The sequence below is a fragment of the Micropterus dolomieu genome, linkage group LG16 (genome assembly GCF_021292245.1).
Source record: "Micropterus dolomieu isolate WLL.071019.BEF.003 ecotype Adirondacks linkage group LG16, ASM2129224v1, whole genome shotgun sequence".
NCBI lineage: Eukaryota > Metazoa > Chordata > Actinopteri > Centrarchiformes > Centrarchidae > Micropterus > Micropterus dolomieu.
Window position 1 is genome coordinate 5,438,162 of NC_060165.1, and position 16,766 is coordinate 5,454,927.

The 16,766-nt window shown below is 42.8% G+C and overlaps 3 protein-coding genes across 7 annotated transcripts in view; 2 read left to right on the top strand and 1 right to left on the bottom strand.

Moving 5' to 3' along the window:
* LOC123984797 (zinc finger protein 2 homolog) overlaps positions 1–2,835 on the top strand; it is a 9,047-nt gene extending 6,212 nt beyond the window's left edge. For all 3 annotated transcript variants that reach the window (XM_046071937.1, XM_046071939.1, XM_046071938.1), the window contains exon 7: positions 1,279–2,835. In XM_046071937.1, coding sequence (XP_045927893.1) covers positions 1,279–2,762 — 1,484 coding nt within the window. In that variant the 3' untranslated portion in view covers positions 2,763–2,835. The remainder of the gene's footprint in view (positions 1–1,278) is intronic.
* An 802-nt stretch (positions 2,836–3,637) lies between these two features.
* si:ch211-214j24.10 (uncharacterized protein LOC558894 homolog) lies at positions 3,638–9,435 on the top strand. Of its 2 annotated transcripts, none has more exons than XM_046071947.1 (4): positions 3,638–3,843; positions 7,264–8,049; positions 8,150–8,182; positions 8,560–9,435. In XM_046071947.1, the coding sequence occupies exons 1-4, from the start codon at positions 3,654–3,656 to the stop codon at positions 8,607–8,609; spliced, it is 1,059 nt and encodes a 352-aa protein (XP_045927903.1). In that variant the 5' UTR covers positions 3,638–3,653; the 3' UTR covers positions 8,610–9,435. The 2 variants fall into 2 exon arrangements, with proteins under 2 accessions (XP_045927903.1, XP_045927904.1); XM_046071948.1 differs by lacking the exon at positions 3,638–3,843 and adding an exon at positions 5,076–5,231.
* LOC123984802 (O-sialoglycoprotein endopeptidase) overlaps positions 9,436–16,766 on the bottom strand; it is an 11,493-nt gene continuing 4,162 nt past the window's right edge. For both annotated transcript variants that reach the window (XM_046071949.1, XM_046071951.1), the window contains exons 2-12: positions 14,141–14,260; positions 13,934–14,053; positions 13,579–13,754; positions 13,277–13,372; positions 13,126–13,175; positions 12,959–13,037; positions 12,686–12,751; positions 11,642–11,732; positions 10,911–10,986; positions 10,161–10,259; positions 9,436–9,849 (exon numbers count right to left, since the gene is read on the bottom strand). In XM_046071949.1, coding sequence (XP_045927905.1) covers positions 9,810–9,849; positions 10,161–10,259; positions 10,911–10,986; positions 11,642–11,732; positions 12,686–12,751; positions 12,959–13,037; positions 13,126–13,175; positions 13,277–13,372; positions 13,579–13,754; positions 13,934–14,053; positions 14,141–14,255 — 1,008 coding nt within the window. In that variant the 5' untranslated portion in view covers positions 14,256–14,260 and the 3' untranslated portion in view covers positions 9,436–9,809. The remainder of the gene's footprint in view (positions 9,850–10,160; positions 10,260–10,910; positions 10,987–11,641; positions 11,733–12,685; positions 12,752–12,958; positions 13,038–13,125; positions 13,176–13,276; positions 13,373–13,578; positions 13,755–13,933; positions 14,054–14,140; positions 14,261–16,766) is intronic.

A 16,766-nucleotide genomic window follows, 5' to 3' on the forward strand; every position in this document is an offset into this window, starting at 1 on the left:
CAACAGAAAGAAAAATACATAAGTGAAAACAACTAAATTGGTAGATGATGATTGAGCTTAGCAGCGTAACCAGACTGTCTGACCTGTGGCCTGTACTACGAAGGGAGTTCAACCTACTCAGAGTTAACTCAGGGGTATCAAGCAAACTCAGGTCTGACAAACTCTGACCGGCTACACTGGTGTTAAACGTTACTACGACGGTGAATAAGATGTCGGTTAGTTGAGTGGGTGTGAACTTGAATAGGTGCGCGTTCGCATAAAAGGAGCGTGGTCGGCCGTCAGATTCAGCAGGGAGTTTAGCCCACAACACTATATTATCATGCACCTTAGAGACTTTGCCGTGAATTGGGTGTAGGCTATTCAGAAGGAAACACCAGGGTGATTTGAATTTTTTGTGACTTTAATTTCAGGAAATTGCGATTTTTGTTCTTGTAGATTTATCCCTTTTTTGGAGATTTTTTTTTTTTTTTCTCCGCTATTAACCCCCACCCTGGCTCCGTATTTTTTGGACGTGTAAAATAGTCATTGTAAATATGTGAAAACAGTTAGGATAATTAAATTATAGCCTACAGATCAGCTACATCTCAGAAACTGTCCCGTTATTTAATTAAGATCTCCTCCCTAAAATCACAGAGGCTGCAGGGCTCGCTGTATGAACGTAATACTGTTGTGTTAAGAATAACGTCATTTTAGCTGCAACCGCAGTGGAACGAATCAGGAGGAAATTTTAAAATATTTTATCAAGTGGTGTGGATTAATAGCCTACATCATTAACACTGAGTACAGGTGTGGTGTGTAGTCCGCATACATAGAGTAACCTTGAGTTAAAGATAACCTGCTCGGAGCAGTTTAGAGATGCAGCGTAAATTGCCATGGCAACAGACCTTGGTTAACACCTATCCACCTTTCGTAGTACAGGTTAATCGGGGAAGTTACACCCGACGTCACAAACTTACTCCTGAAGATACCTGGAAAGTTACCTCGCTTCGTAGTACAGGCCACTGCTGTCCACTAGGGGTTAGCTGAGATGCAGCGTTTTTGTTGCTGTTGCCAGCTGAAACACGACAGTTAAGGCGTTCTCTAGGAAAATAACCATTGTAAACACAAGTTTTGCAATGTCGCCAACTTATCATGGTCATATGGGAGAAGAAGGCCCATGGGAGACTTTGATTTGAAGGCCAGAAACCACAGCCTCATCTGGGTATCTGAACCCAGCAATGTTTCAGGTGAAAGGGACTTAAATCTCTTGTGCCACCAACAGTTCTTTGTTTTGCACAGGTACCACTGTGGAGATGTCCACCCAGGTCTTTGCCTGCTCCGAGTGTCCATTCTTCCACATGCAGGAGTCCTACCTGCTGCAGCACATTGAGCACAGTCACCCTGAGCAGTACAGCAAACTCCAGAGGGCCGCAGAAACAGTCGAGGCCCCCAAGAAGAAGGCCCAGCGAGCTGAGTTCCCGAAGCCTTTCCCCATCCACGACAGGCCTGACCCTCACATGTGCCAGGAGTGCGGCAAAACTTTCACACGCGCCTCAGACGTGACCCGTCACCAGCGGACGCACACGGGTGAGCGCCCGTACGCCTGCGAGCAATGCAAGAAGGGCTTCAAGAACTCTTGGGACCTGACCAGACATCAGCGCATTCACACCGGAGAACGACCCTTCCTCTGCTCCCAGTGTGGCAAGCGGTTCACCCAGATGGGGTTGCTCAAGCTGCATTTCGAACGAACCGCCTGCGGCCAGACTTGCAACCCTCCCCTCGACCTAACGACAGAGGTGGTAGTAGCAGAGGAGACGTCAGAGAAAGGGGACGGCCACTACAAATGCCAGAAATGCGGCGAGAGCTTCAGTAGCATCCTGGAGAGGCTGCGGCACAGGCAGAGGCACGTGGTGAGGCGTCAGTACAAATGCTCCCTGTGTGAGAAGATATATAGCCGAGCGTCGGACCTCAAGAGACACCAGATGAAACACACCGGCGAGCGGCCATTCGCATGCGAGTGTGGGAAAAGCTTCACGCATGTGTGGCTTCTGAATAAGCACCAGCAGATCCACAACAGGGAGCGTCCGTACCCCTGCACAGATTGTGGAAAGAGCTTCACTCAGCTCCAGATCCTTAACAGACACCTGCTGACTCACAGCGGCCAGCGGCCTTTCCAGTGCTCCTACTGTGAGAAGAGCTTCACCCAGCTGGCCAGCCTCACACGCCACGAAAGAATCCACACGGGCGAGAGGCCGTACCTCTGCACCACCTGTGAGAAGACCTTCCTCACACACGGAGAGCTGGTGAGGCATCAGCGCAGCCACAGTAACCTCCGGCCGTTCAGTTGCCCACAGTGCCCGAAGAGCTTTAAAACCAAGCGAGCTCAGAGTGAACACCTCAACACACACACAGGAGAGCGTCCATTCGCATGCACCCGTTGCGGGAAGAGGTTCGCCAAGTCGACCTCGCTCGTCCGGCACAACCTGACTCACACGGGGGAACGGCCCCACCAGTGCTCCCAGTGCGGGAAGACCTTCCTCACCTCTGGCGAGCTCCTCCTCCACAAACGGATCCACACAGGAGAAAAGCCGTATCCCTGCTCCTACTGCGAGAGGAGGTTCAGGTGCTCCTCCGACCTCAACATGCACGTTCGAACACACACCGGGGAGAAGCCGCACAGCTGTCTGCTCTGTAAGAAGAGTTTCTCTACGTCCACGAGGCTGAAGAGACACACACGCACACACATGGAGAAGGGTATAGTTGTGGAATCATTCAGTCTTTGAGCTGTTAGGAATTTTTATTTTATTTATCAGAAGATGATTATTGTTTTGACATTAAAATAAAAAGTCAGATTAATAGTTTCTTTTTTCTTTTATTGTGGTGATGCTCTTTTTCATGAAAATCATCTTTGTCAGATTTTGTAAACGCAGGAATGTTAACATTTTTGGTCTTTGCTGACAAATATGATCGAGATATGAGACAGACAGACTTCATTCATTTAGCAGAGGCTTCTGTATAAAGTGTATTCAGCCTCCAGAGGACCAGAACTTCGAGGTTCTTTTAAAAGGGATAGGTGTGTAGTGGAAACTGTTAATCACATGGATAATAATAATCTTTACTCAGCCATCCATTTCCTAAAACCAGAGTAACAAAGTGCTCTAGGTCAGATCATCAACAGTTGCATATATCTGTGGGTTATGACCAAATCAACAAAAAAGGGGAAAAAGTGGGTCATTTTCGGGGGCTCGAAGAGGTTAAATTACCCAAAATACCCCACTGAGAATCTATATGTGCTTAAAATGATTGGATAACACTGAGAGTCATGGGGAGGACATATCAAAAGGTAAATGGTCAAAGGAGAGGAGGTGGAGAATGTGGATGATAGTGGCATGAGAGGAGAGTGTGGGACAAGTGATAAAGCCAAGCAAAGTCAGAGAGCAAGACAGGGTAGAGAAGAAAGGACAATGGGAGGTCCAAAGAGGAACAGGACCAGAAAATAGGCCGGACTGTCCGCAGGGGAACTGAGGAAAAGGAAGATTCATGGAGGTGGTGAGAGCAGCGAAGCCCAGGCACAGAGAGCAGCGAAGCCCAGGCACAGAGAGCAGCGAAGCCCAGGCACAGAGAGCAGCGAAGCCCAGGCACAGAGAGCAGTCTTTGGTTTAGAGAAGGAAAATATGAGCGAGGAAAGCAAAATACAAATGGCCGCCAGAAACAAAGCTATGAGAAGGTGGGTGGACAAGATGCTGACTGACGGTGCAGAGGGGCCACAAAGATCTGTGGGAAACGGAGAGAAGGCCAAAGACTTTAAAGAAGAAACCACTGATCGACATGTGACGCTAAAGGAGGACTGCTCAAATATCCAAGGTGAGTTTTATATTACATGTTTCTTGTGATTGTTAATAGCTCGTTCACTCATCTGTGTAGTGTTGGAAGTAACTTATCATGCTGGTGTTAAACAGCAGTGTGATTGGATGGCCAGGCTTTGCTTGCTTCCTAGCCACTGATTACAGGTTTATTTAACTGATTAAAAGGTCACAGGATGGTACATTCAAGAAAAACAATGAAAGGAATGACGTACAAGAGCAGGGCGTTTGTAATCCACTCAAGACTGAGTGGAATATGAAAGCTTGTTAACTGAGGTTGTCTCAAGTTCTATATCCACGATGACTGCTCTGAACTTATTATGTCATCCAATTAAATGATATAATGATTGTGGGTAGGGTCAATCCTATAAACCGGTTGTTGGGCAAGTTTGGGCTATCTAAAGTTCAGTCTCGCTAATGAAAATGTAATTTAGACTGAACTAGTTTTGCATTGCAACATTTCTACTACCTTTTAGCGGAGGAAAAAGGAAATAATACAAACAGTGAAGCACTGAGCAGTTAGCTGATGATCATTTCCAGGATATTTATATTTTAGAGAATTAAATTATTGCACGGGTCAATAAGTTGTGAACTGCTCCACCAGCGATTTTCTAAATGTTCCCTTGAAATAATTTGTAGAGGCCAAAGGAGGTCAAATGGGTCATTTCTCAAGAAGAAAAATCATTTGGGGTCATGAAAAGTCCAGGAGAAAACCTTTTTAAGTACCATCTTTTCTAATGTTAATCTCATGGCTACCTGGTTTCCCTACACCCAGGCAGGGAAACTTTTTGAATTTGTGTAAAAAAAAAAATGCAGCGATTTCACTTTAGTAGAGCTTAGTTTACTTCCCCAGATGTAGTTCCAACTGTATTTGCTTGCATTTGCTATTGTTAAATCATATTTGCAGTCCCTCTCATCTGTGTGACAGAACAGCCATTGTTTACTGTACATTATGTGACATCTGCATGAGGGTATCTGAAGTCTGAATTGTCTCCATTTTGCCATTGCTTTTGAATGCCTCGATAGACGTTCAGAGCATTTTACACAAATAGCAACACAACATGTGGCTGTATATGGTGTTAGTAATTCAAACAATATTAGCTCTTTATATTACACCTGCCTTATAAAGAAAAGCATCTCTTTCACCCAGCCAGATCACTGTTACCACGTGGTAACCATTATTAGTGAACATTAAAATTCCCTCCAAGTTTCCGGCCGGACCGCTTATCTGCGGGGACTTCCTGTCCCACCCACATTTTCGTGTCGCTTCCGGGTGGCCACACAAGACTCATCCAGCGAGCCGTCGTTATCTTTTCGCTGTAAACAAAAGTTACTAAACGGTTTACTTTCCACAACACATTGAACAAAAAGACATGCATATCAAAACAGGTAAGTTTGTACTACTTTCTGATATATCTGACCGAAGTTCCCCACTTTCAGATGTGTCATTTCGTAGTCTTGCCGACGGTGTTAGCAACCGCGCTAGCGTTAGCGACAGCAGCCTGCTCGCCGCTTTGAATGGGGGTTACGAAACTTTGAATTCAGCTATCATGCTAGCTAGCTGTCCACATCGTAATGTGGTCAAATAAAGCCATCTTCTAGACGACAGCTGTTGTTTTTGACATTGTTAAACTAGATTGACCGCGTAGGTACATTAAACCGTCGAGTTTAACTCGCCACACTATGACGCTGCTAATTAAAGTTTGCTAACGCCGGCGCTGGCTCATAGCTTGTGCTGTTTTGGTAGCTGCCAGAACAGCATACACGCATCATAGCATGTTGTCATATCAGAAGAGATGCTAATAAAGCAGCCAAGTTAGTCTTTTAGCGAGAGACTATAGAGTATATAACGATACAGTCAGCTAGTTTCTCGAAAATTCTGTAGATGTGTTTGGGACGAGCTCGACCTGGTAAATGACGTTACGTCGTTTGTTTTCTTTTCTTTTTTTTTTTCTTTCTTTTTTTTCTTTTTAATGTGGCGCTTAGCAGCGGGCACGCTATTCAGGCCAGGTATAACTTACTCATTTCTTAATTATATGGAGTGTCGCACCCCTTCTTTTCTGTAACCCTACAAAGCACTTGTTGGGAGTTTCACTCTTATTGCCACCGAGGAAGCATTTGAAGTTGATAAGCCTTTCAAATCTACGAGTAGTAATATCTGAGTCGGTCTGTCGGGTTCCATGTGGACAGAAAACAACACGTTAACCTTCCCGTAAACGCTTATTTACCAATCCTTTTTTCACAATGAGTGTAACGTTAATGTGTGTAACATTGATACAAAACCAGTGACGGGTGTTGAAAGCTGTGATGGGCCACACTTTAGTGATTGCTTTGTAAGACTAAATGAGGTATTGTAATGATTATACATTATAACGTTACTGTCTTACACATGTAAACGACTTTTAGCTTTTAAGCTATTTCCATTAATGATGATACGTCCGATTTTATTTGATAGCTCATTTGGTCTATACATTTAAGAAAATAGTGAGAAATTCATGGGAGAGTTTGAGGACAACAAAGCTAAACGTATTCCATTTACAACAACAAATGAGGGGAAAGAAGTAAATTGTCACATTTCAAAACTGGGACCTTGAGATTATTAGGCATTTTTCTTTTAATGGGATGGTAGATCAAAGTTTTGCTGATCAATTGTTGACTAATTGATTAATCAACTAATTGATTCTGTGTTGAAACAGTCCACTGGACAATTTGGGTTTAGCAATTTGTAATTTTTCTACTCTCTTCGCAAAACACTCTCCCTAAGACTGTTCTGCCTCAGCTCCACTTGCATAATGAAATTTCGTGGAAATGTGTCATCCAACCCTGATGTTTGTTTTTTATGAAACAGCCAAGGGCAAATATCCTTTTAACCAATGCCATGTGTAGAATCTTGAAGGGTGAAACTCCTGTTTGGACGCGCAGTGTCTGCTAAAGAAACTCACACAAGAATTTTGTTGAATGCATTTTATTTTTTTTCTTCAATTGAATAAGATTTTTTTTTTGGTCTTAGTCCAAATGTTTATGTTCTCCAGTAGTGATTATTTCACACAGACATGATAGATCGATTCGAGTATATTCAGGTGGGTTGGGTGATTATGTTAAGATTTTCTACTCGGAAAACAAAATAAAACTGATTTTAGATTTGAAAATATTCTGGCTGTTTTCCTTGCTCTCTCTCTGCTGTTGCTGGCCTTTGTGCTACTGGGTTAGCTTGCTGAATGAGATTCTGAGTAGTGGCTCTCACTCGATCTTTGGGAGGAGGTAGACCAGTAAAGCTGCAAACCAAATATAAAAATTGCCCCCAAAAAAACAATGGCGACGTTCTCGGATTGCTGATGTATGAATTCAAAAGCCCACCTCTGCTATTTAAACTGTATGTGACAGCAGATATTTGACTGACATGTCAACACCTCTCTTTCAGGTACATGGGAAGTCAGCAACACTGTATGTGAGTCAGATACCCTGTGCGACCCAGCAGTCCTTGTTTCAGCTACCAACTCAGATCCACACATTCGCAACCGGCGCTTGTCTCCTGGCTCAGGCAACTGTGGTGGAGGCGGGGGTGGAGGCTGCATCTCAGGTGGCGACCAACAGCGCCGACGACTTTCACCCGAAGGCGACCTGATCGGACACACGCACACCTTCAGCTTCCGCAGGGAAAAAGAACGCAAGGGCCAGCAGCACAAAGGCCGCAGCCTCCGCAGGGAAAGTCAAAAGGGGGTCGGCCGGGTTAGCGAGCGGCCTCAAAAGATTGTCCAAAAGGACAGGTGGGTGGAGGACAGTCTGTCACTGCTCAAGCCCCCACCTGCCTTCCCAGTGCAGGACAGCCCCGCCAAGCTGCAGCCTGCCGTCAGCTACGCCTCCAAAGTGAAGGCAGCTAAGGGAACAGCAAGTGGAGCGCTGGAGGAGGACCGCCCCGCCATCGGCGTGCTGCTACAGAACCAGTGGGGCCTCAGCTTCATCAGCGAGGCGAGGCCGGTCACAGAGGGCGCCAGCACTCGCCACATTGCCAACGCCCTCCCTCCTCAGCCCACAGACGCCGAGCAGTCAGACCTACAGCTCGAGACAGTTCTCACAGTCCAGCCTCCTGAAGAAACGCCTATTCCTGTCGCTACCTTCGTCACATGCCCAGAGACTGACGAGAGCAACGGGAAGCTGCTGCTTAGTTGCCGCCATCTAGTGGAGGCTTTAAACTACCACAGTAGAGGTGAGAGCTGTGAAGGAAGCGCCCTGCCACAGTCTTGTTGTAAATTGTCATTTCAGTGCATTGCCTCTAACGGTGACTTTTTTTTTTTTTTCCCTCTCAGAATGGAACGGGATATGTAACAAACAGAAAAAAGGTAAGTTGACTCAGAGTAAACCAGTCAGTGGTATCGCACACTTTTCAGAAAAAAACATGGCCAAGACAGCAAATTTCCTCTGATGCAGTCATGTTGTGAAATTGGCTTCAGCTCCTCACAAGCGTTGTCATGTCCTGGCAATATTTTGCACTCATCTATTTTGGAAACCACTTTGATGGTTGAGTTACATCCTGCATTATGTAGATGAGTCCGTAGGCTAACTTTAGGTTGTTTGCAAAACACGGTGAAACAAAAAACATATCTAATTCTAGAAGTCAAATGCAGCCAACCAGCAGTCCAAGTTCATGCAGGCACTCAAAGTGTGGCAGTCTAGCATCTCCCTTTTGACATGTAGTTCTCTCTTTCTTGTTTTGCAGTTCCAAAAAAGGTTGTCTGGTACAAGGACACCCAGGAGCACCCAGCCTAGCAGTGTGAGAAAACCCAAAGCATATATAAACCCAGACACAACACACACCTACATGCACATTGAAACACGTAAATGTGGACAAATTTTTGAGTCCTGTTCACACACTTGCTGCACTCAGGATGATGTCTTCACGCAAAGCCACACTGAGACACTTTGGACTAACTCCCTTGAGATCTTACAGCAATGGACTTTTTTAACGCCTTACAGAAAGCCTGCCTTAATTAATCAGACCTGTTTTCATGCCATTTTTAGCTTGTATGTGTAGAGCTGGTCTTTTTTTTTTGTTTGTTTTTTTTTCTTTTAAACAATCTCTGAGGAGCTGTAATTTAATTTTCCCCCTCAAGCTGCAGTTGTATCAAACTTTTTGTGTCCTCTGTAAAGCGAGTGGTCAATCAAGCACTTTGTTAAAAAATCCATTGTGACCAATCCCTGTGTGCAAGAAACCCTCACCAGAGCGAATTTTTTTTTTTTTTTTTCCCTCCCCCTTCTCAATTTACAAACAGAATCTCTGTCTTGTACCTGCTTGAGTTTTATTGTTAATGTATGCAGAGGACTTGTGTATCAGTGTCTTCAGTTTACAGAGGGGTGTAGTCAAAGGCACAGTAGAGTTCACCCTTTACCCCTGTCAGATCTTAATGCTGTGTTCCTTTTTGTTGTTTTTATTTGGTTCCCTAATCTGATGAATGCTACTCATGAATCCATAAGGGATCTCACCATGTTCAGTATGTTTTTTTTGAAAAGATTTATTGAATTTAAAAAAAAAATACACTGGAGAAAGGAGGAATGTAAGTGAACAGTATTGCTTAATAAAAATGAATAAACTTGATAAGTTCCATCTTTTATTATTTAAAGTTCAGATTTACAACTGTACAGGCTGAAAGTTCAAAATCACATTTCTGTTCCCCTCAACATAAGTGCATGATAACGGATAAAAAGCAGTTTAACTGAACACACTGTAAACTTGTTTATCACTGTCACCAAATTAATACAGCCAGATAGTTTTATGGAGAAAAGCTGTATTCAAGCCTTTACATGTAGAAGTACAGACAAATGGATTATGTTAATGAAATGTTGGAGGAAAAAAAAAACATAATCTGGGCCTCTTAAGCAAAATGCTTAACTTTCCCAGAATTCAAGTGTCTGCAGAAGCCAGGAGTTCTGGTACCACCTGTCATAACAGACCTGCTGCAACAACGTCACTCAGGCTCTCCACGTCACCGCCACCTCATCTGTTCTGTACCTACAACAGGAGAAATGTTAATGGTGACTGAGGGCAAGGACGCAAGATTACTTTTCCCGACATTCCGGGAGTACTTAGATTCTGGATTCACAATGTTTCTCTATACCAAGAGCCCATTGGTGAAGATATTTTCATTTGGTTTCAATAAATACTACATGCTGGATGATGACTGCAAGCATCTTGGATCCAGTTTTGTGGGCCAATACGACAGATCATTAAATCACAAGTGACATTTCCCACAAGGATAAAAATGCAGAGGCTGGATCCAGGCGAATGTAAAGAGACCAGAAGAACCAGTAATGGAGGTCTACCTTTGTGTAATCCACGAGTCTTCCAGCTCCGTCACCTGACCTGACCTAAACATCTCCCAGCCGGCTTGAGCAATCATTGCGCCGTTGTCTATGCAGAATCTGTGGCACAAAGTGAACACTGTTATGTGGACTGGAGCTGGAACCTGGGTTGAGCAACTCTGCAGTGAGGGCATGTGAGGGAGAGAAAAGATGCTAGTTTGATGTGGGCATTTTGCTATTGAGGCATCTTGTGTTGCCCCGAGTGTTAACATTTAAAGGACTATTCCAGTGTTTTAGCGTGTTCAGTCTTATTTACACGTTACATTACTGCTAACCGTTTTACGAATGCCATTGTTTTCACTGTACTTAAATCTACATTACGATCAATCGCTACCTTAACTTCAAACAATCCAACATTTACCATCGTTCTCTCTTTTCAAGAATGGAGTGTTTCCACCCAGATTTTTACTCACTAGACTGGAAAAGCATGCACAGTGTACCTGCTTGTTACCATCACCTGTTGTACACCATCACGAGACCGTCACACAGAAATTCTGTTGGATGGTGGAGTGGGTGTTACAGATACCTGATACTCTAGTGGGTGTGGAGTTTATATTTCAAACCCCTGACTGTAGAGCTAGTTAAAAAACATGATGAGAGCTGTTAAAGTTTCAGTTCAGGGAACCTCCAACCTCTCGTTCATGTAAATCTGAAGCGGACTCCTTTGTCATTGTAACGTCAATGAAAGCGAGTGCGGACCGGCTGGCTTACCGTTCATCTGTGGCAAACAGCTTGGCTCCTCTCTCCTTACACATCACCCCCATCATCTCCTGCAGACGCAGGTTACCTGCAGAGGAAACAACAGGTCACGTTCTCTACAAGAGTGCAAAATGGGACACATCTTCCGATGAATAAACAAAAGGGAACTTTAGGGAGGCTTTAACAAGGATTAGTTTGCTTATTTTAAATGTGACCGTATTAACCTGTATATTATTGAAACACTTTACATTCACATTTCATTTTATGGGATGCCTGGTTTTCCATAAAACAATCTTTGTCCCAATTTGGAGAATAACAAACTCTTGGACCTTTTCCCCTTTGCAAAGACAGGAGGAATCTATTGTACTGTTGCTACTCTGCAAACATGACAGCATCTCGGTTATCAAATCCAGGAATGACAATATTTGTGTTCGTGCAAGAAGGTATTTTCCCCCAGCCAGATATCTATCTATCTATCTATATATATCTATATCTATATCTGTGTATATATAGTGTACAATACAATAGTGTAGTGAAATTGTGTCTCTCTGTTGTACACTTGTCTCTGTTGAACTCTGTGAACTTGCAAATTGGCAGCTGTAGAAAGAAAACCTCAAACATATGCTGCTGATATTTTAGGTTACTGTGACATTGTTAACTGTAGCGTTGCAGCTACTGGAACTATCTGAGCACTGCATGATGAAAATACCCCAACCAACAAGCATCCATTTCATTTTACTTACAGCCGACACCCCCGACGATGAGGACCTCTTGGGAGCCGCAGTGAGCCATGGCCCTCTCAGTGATCTCCACCAGCATGGAGAACACGGTCTCCTGTAGGGAGGAAGGCGTTAGTGCTGGTCGTGGGTAATACTGACAAAATGTACCATCATCATTACGATCTCTTAATATCTCAAAAGCTCAAAACACAAGCTTCCCAGACACGCCCAAAATAAAACGGAAAAATACTGATTTTGATTGTGCCGATTTGAGTAGCTTTGTGTGTTACACTTTACACAATAAACCTGCAGCAGATACACTTGGGCAATGGCGGTGCCTGATTAAATGGAATTAAGATGAGCTTCAATATCAACATAGGTGGGTTTTTAGTTAGAAAAACGGGAGGCTCACCGTTCAGTTATTAACTCACTAGCAACTGGGACAGGAACAGAAACGCCTCAAGTTGCCTAAGAATCCTTCGGTTTTTAAGATTTCTTCAGTATCAAATTAAATCAGTGATCGTTGTGAGTACATCCAATGGTACACAGCAAACATGAACTGTTATTAGTTAAATCGGCAAGCTGTACATTAACGAATCATAGACGGATTAAAATGTTCGGGTAATTTTTGTTCAGCCTCTCTACACTGTTTCCACCTGACCTTTATTTTCTTTGCGAGATGGAAGAATTTAGAAAGTTTCGCGGCGCTGCGGAGAGCCCTCAGCTGCAGTAGGCACATGGATTAGGCTATGCATGAAACAGGAGCATCGAACTTCATCCAGCCAGGAGGAACGACCACTGACTGTCTATGACACCGGTCACAGAACAACACGCAGCTGCTTTGTTTTTCCGTTTTGGTTTCAAAACAAAATAACCAAAGAACGAACCCCACGCGGATTGATGTGCTTCTGTTGAGTTTGAATGAGGCTTTATCCTAAAACAGTAGTAGTAAAATATTTTCTTTTTACTGATCTCAGCAGGAATAAAAGCCTTTAAGTAGCTTTAACAAATGGTTCTATGGAACTTTTTTTGTAGGGCACACTAACTAATAGTGTTAGTTCTGAGTACCTGCAGGGAAAAGCACAGGTCCTCTGCTGAACACTGACCAGAGCTCAGCATCTTATGAGACACTTCCTATGGAAGAGAAAAAGAACTGTTAGGATCATGAATCAAAGGAATGGTGAAGTAGTAGACATATCTAACTGTAGCCTTGAGTATCAGTTTCAGCCTAATTATTAAATAAGATCTACACCATGTCAAAAGAAAACAGAAGATTAAATCATTATTTAGATGTTGTACTCATTGTAGATATAAAGTTCCACAGACAATCGAGCCACTCACCTCAATGTAGGACAGAATCCCAGAAAATGAGACATCCATTCCTTTTACTGTATATGGCAGCTCCACGTACTGACTCCCTCTAACAGCATGGACAAGGAGCAAAGTTAAGTCAAAACATTAGCAGTGTAAAAACAAACACAGCACACTGCCTAGTGGCTCCCACTCACTTTTTGGCCATCTGCTCTATGTTGTAGCCTGGACTGGGGTCATTGGAAATCTGAGTGGAGAAACAGTTCCACACAAAGTATTATAATACGCATCTATCACATACAGTAAAAGGCAAATAGTTGCTATAATGAGGGCTATAATAGCACACACCTTTATAACTCTGGCGAATCTGTCCAAACAGTTGCCAACCGCGATGTCAATGGTCTCCCCAAATATTCTGTACCGCTGCTCCGAGTATGCAATAACCTGCGCAGGAAGACATGGACACAAGTCTACTTAGGTTTGTACCTAAATAACAAGTGACAGCTCTGCCAACACTGCTTAATTCACAGCTGATCATCGGGAAGTACAGTGCTGAAGCTCTGTGCCGAAGGAACATCCAAACTCTAAAACACTAAGGATCATGACTTGTAGTTTTTCCTCAGGCATGGGGCCTACATACAGAAACCAACCTGTGTGTTCCCTCCACTAACATAAAGCACGGTGGGGTTGTCGGCTTTTGTGATGAGTCGGCCCATCTCAATGTGTCCGATGCAGTGGTTGACACCGAGGAGCGGCTTCCCCCAAAGCTGTGCGACTGTGCGAGCCACCAGAGCCACTGTTACCAAGGGGGCACCCATACCAGGACCTGGAAGAGAAGAAGAAAAACAAGATAGTGAAAATGATTATTAATATTGATTAAAACAAGGTGTGGATCCTAATGTATCTAAACTTGTAGCCCTAATCCTCGTAACAATAAGATGTATCCCTTGTTCTGACAAATATCTGGCAAATTCAAATCTTGTACGACAGACACCCAGGATCTACCTTTGGTGTACGCCACACAGTCGATGTCCGCAGGCTTCAGCCCTGCTTGCTCCAGCGCCTCCTTCAGGACGGTCAGTATGACAGCACGGTGGTGCCTGGCGGTGTCACTCGGCATGAACCCTGATATAAATAACATGTTGTCAACTTCGCATGCAAGACTGTTAAACTTTGACACCACCGGTGAGGTGAAGGTGACACGTGACTTGCCTTGACCAGGTGGGGTTATGTAGGTCCGTCTAGGGTTGGAAAGCACTTCACCATCCCTGATGATTCCTATGCCGATCTTATTGGCACTGCCTTCAAATCCAATAACTACAGTCATGGCAGCTGAAAAACAATTTCAGATAAGAGCAAAGCAGTGTACAGTATCGGTTTTAAAGGGCATTTCCCCTGTAATTAGGCTACTTCATCCTCCTTGGAAGCCCATTTCTGCAAAATTAAAAATCTAATTCATTCAATTTATTCATTCATTTATTCATTCATTCCAGTTTAAACACTTTAAAGAGTGTTTGTTCGATATCAAGTGAAATTATGTTCATTTGTTAGGTTGTTTATTAGGGTCTTTCTTATAAGACTATGTTAGTGCTTGGTGGAGATTAGTTTTATGACATTCAATTATCTGCGTTTAATATGCCTGTCTTTACGATTAATCATTGATTGATCATTAATGTGACCAATCAGCGATTAAGGAAAATGTATTAAATATCCCCCAAAGTCTGTCGGTGGCAAAAACAAGCACTTTAGTGGACGTACTTTGCAAGGATTACATTGCAGCCCTTACTCGCTGCTGCTATTTGCAGCACACTCTTAATCCTGAACCAGTTTCAAAAAATGCTGTCCTAATTAATCACACAGACACAAAAACATGTGGAAATAGTGTCCAGGTTGAAAAATACCAAAGTTATCCTTTAAGGAAGATGCCACTTAATTTGAAGTCAGTGGGAGTAACAGTACAGATTGTTGTTTACCAGTTTATGAATTCTACAAACGTGTTTTGACTATTCTTATTCTTAAATTAAATAACACAACTTTTCAACTTATGTGAAAAGGCCAGACACTAAAACAACAAGTTACTATGATCAAAACTTTGTTTTTAAACTTTGTTATGGCTAGGCTAGTAAACACAAGTGCAGGACTAAGACAGGCGAGGAGTTAGACAAAAGAGCTCTAGCCATTGCAGGGTTGAAGGGACGAGATATTGAGCCAGAGAAGAACGAGGCAGGGTGGAAGTCTTGATGCATGCAGATCTAGGTTGGTAGCTGCTGTGCTGAGCAGGTGGGGAAAGCTTTTATCATACTACCACTACTAAATCTTCTTATTCTACAATAAGGCTAATAGAAATATTTTAATGTGTTCATTATGTTGTTGTTTGTTTGTTGTAGCCTACAGTAAAATTTAAATGTAGGCTATATGTCTTTTTTGATTTGTAATAAAAAAACACAAATGTAAAATTAATACACCCCCTGTCAAACTGCCGTGGTCATCACTCAATTAAAGGTGCTCCCACATTGATAAGGTCTTCTGTATTTAGTTTTCCCTTTGATGTGAACTGAAAAACAGATTCAAATTTGAAATTTGAATCCCGAAATACCTATCTAAATACCTATCCAACAAACAAATCTTCGGGTCCAGCCCTAACTAGTAGCAATGTGTTTTATGCCAAACAGCAATGATTGGTTTGCCAGACCTGAGCAAACGTAGCGTAGCATGTTTGCAGTCATTGCAAAGCCATGGGTGTGGCAACTACGCAAACCCCCACGCATCTTTTCAAAATATTCAGCAAACACCAGTCTAATCAAGGTAACCTCCCTTAGCCACAAAGCTAGTAGTAAGCTAACATTAGATTGCTGATGCTGGACATGTCTGCTAACTGTCCAGGTGACTCACCTATCCGGGTGTGTTTTCTGGCATCCAAAATAAAGGATGCCTGGCCGTCCAAGTAACCTCCATAATATTAACCTCACTGCTTCATAATGTGTCTGAAAACTCAGAAAGACGCCTATATATTGACTTAATGATTATATTGGCAGTGATAAATTTAGTGATCATATTACTTATGATAAGGAGGAGCTTAGCTCAAAGGCCCGCTTACTAAGAGTCCACCAGTATGCCAAAATGATGACATTGGCCTACTAAGCCAAAATTGTTAGATTACTAAGACAAAAAATTTATGTGCTATGTTACAATCTTTACTTACTATCTTCATTTTCAACTTTGTGAGTTGTAACTTCATATAAATTATTTAATCATTTTAATCTATTATTGCTTAATTCGTATTTATTTTTTGCTAGACTATTTATATTTTAATCATTATCATATTTTGTCTTTGCAGAAATGGGCTTCCATAGGAGACCAACCTTACGATTTGATTCTCTCTCTCTCTCCATTTATATATATATGCAGACATGTATCGTTAAATTATTGAATGCGACATGTAAGTAGGCTACTTACTAACTATTCCGTAACCCTTCCGATACATCTATAACCTGCATCATGCCACATTATGGAACATCTATAAATACAGTTTATACACTCACCTAAAGGATTATTAGGAACACCTGTTCAATTTCTCATTAATGCAATTATCTAATAAACCAATCACATGGCAGTTGCTTCAATGCATTTAGGGGTGTGGTCCTGGTCAAGACAGTCTCCTGAACTCCAAACTGAATGTCAGAATGGGAAAGAAAGGTGATTTAAGCAATTTTGAGCGTGGCATGGTTGTTGGTGCCAGACGGGCCGGTCTGAGTATTTCACAATCTGCTCAGTTACTGGGATTTTCACGCACAACCATTTCTAGGGTTTACAAAGAATGGTGTGAAAAGGGAAAAAC

Coding starts and splice junctions, on each gene's coding strand:
- si:ch211-214j24.10 (XM_046071947.1), top strand. CDS start 3,654: ATGAGCGAGGAAAGCAAAATACAAATGGCCGCCAGAAACAAAGCTATG. Junction 3,844..7,263: donor GGACTGCTCAAATATCCAAG/GTGAGTTTTATA, acceptor CCTCTCTTTCAG/GTACATGGGAAGTCAGCAAC. Junction 8,183..8,559: donor ATGTAACAAACAGAAAAAAG/GTAAGTTGACTC, acceptor CTTGTTTTGCAG/TTCCAAAAAAGGTTGTCTGG.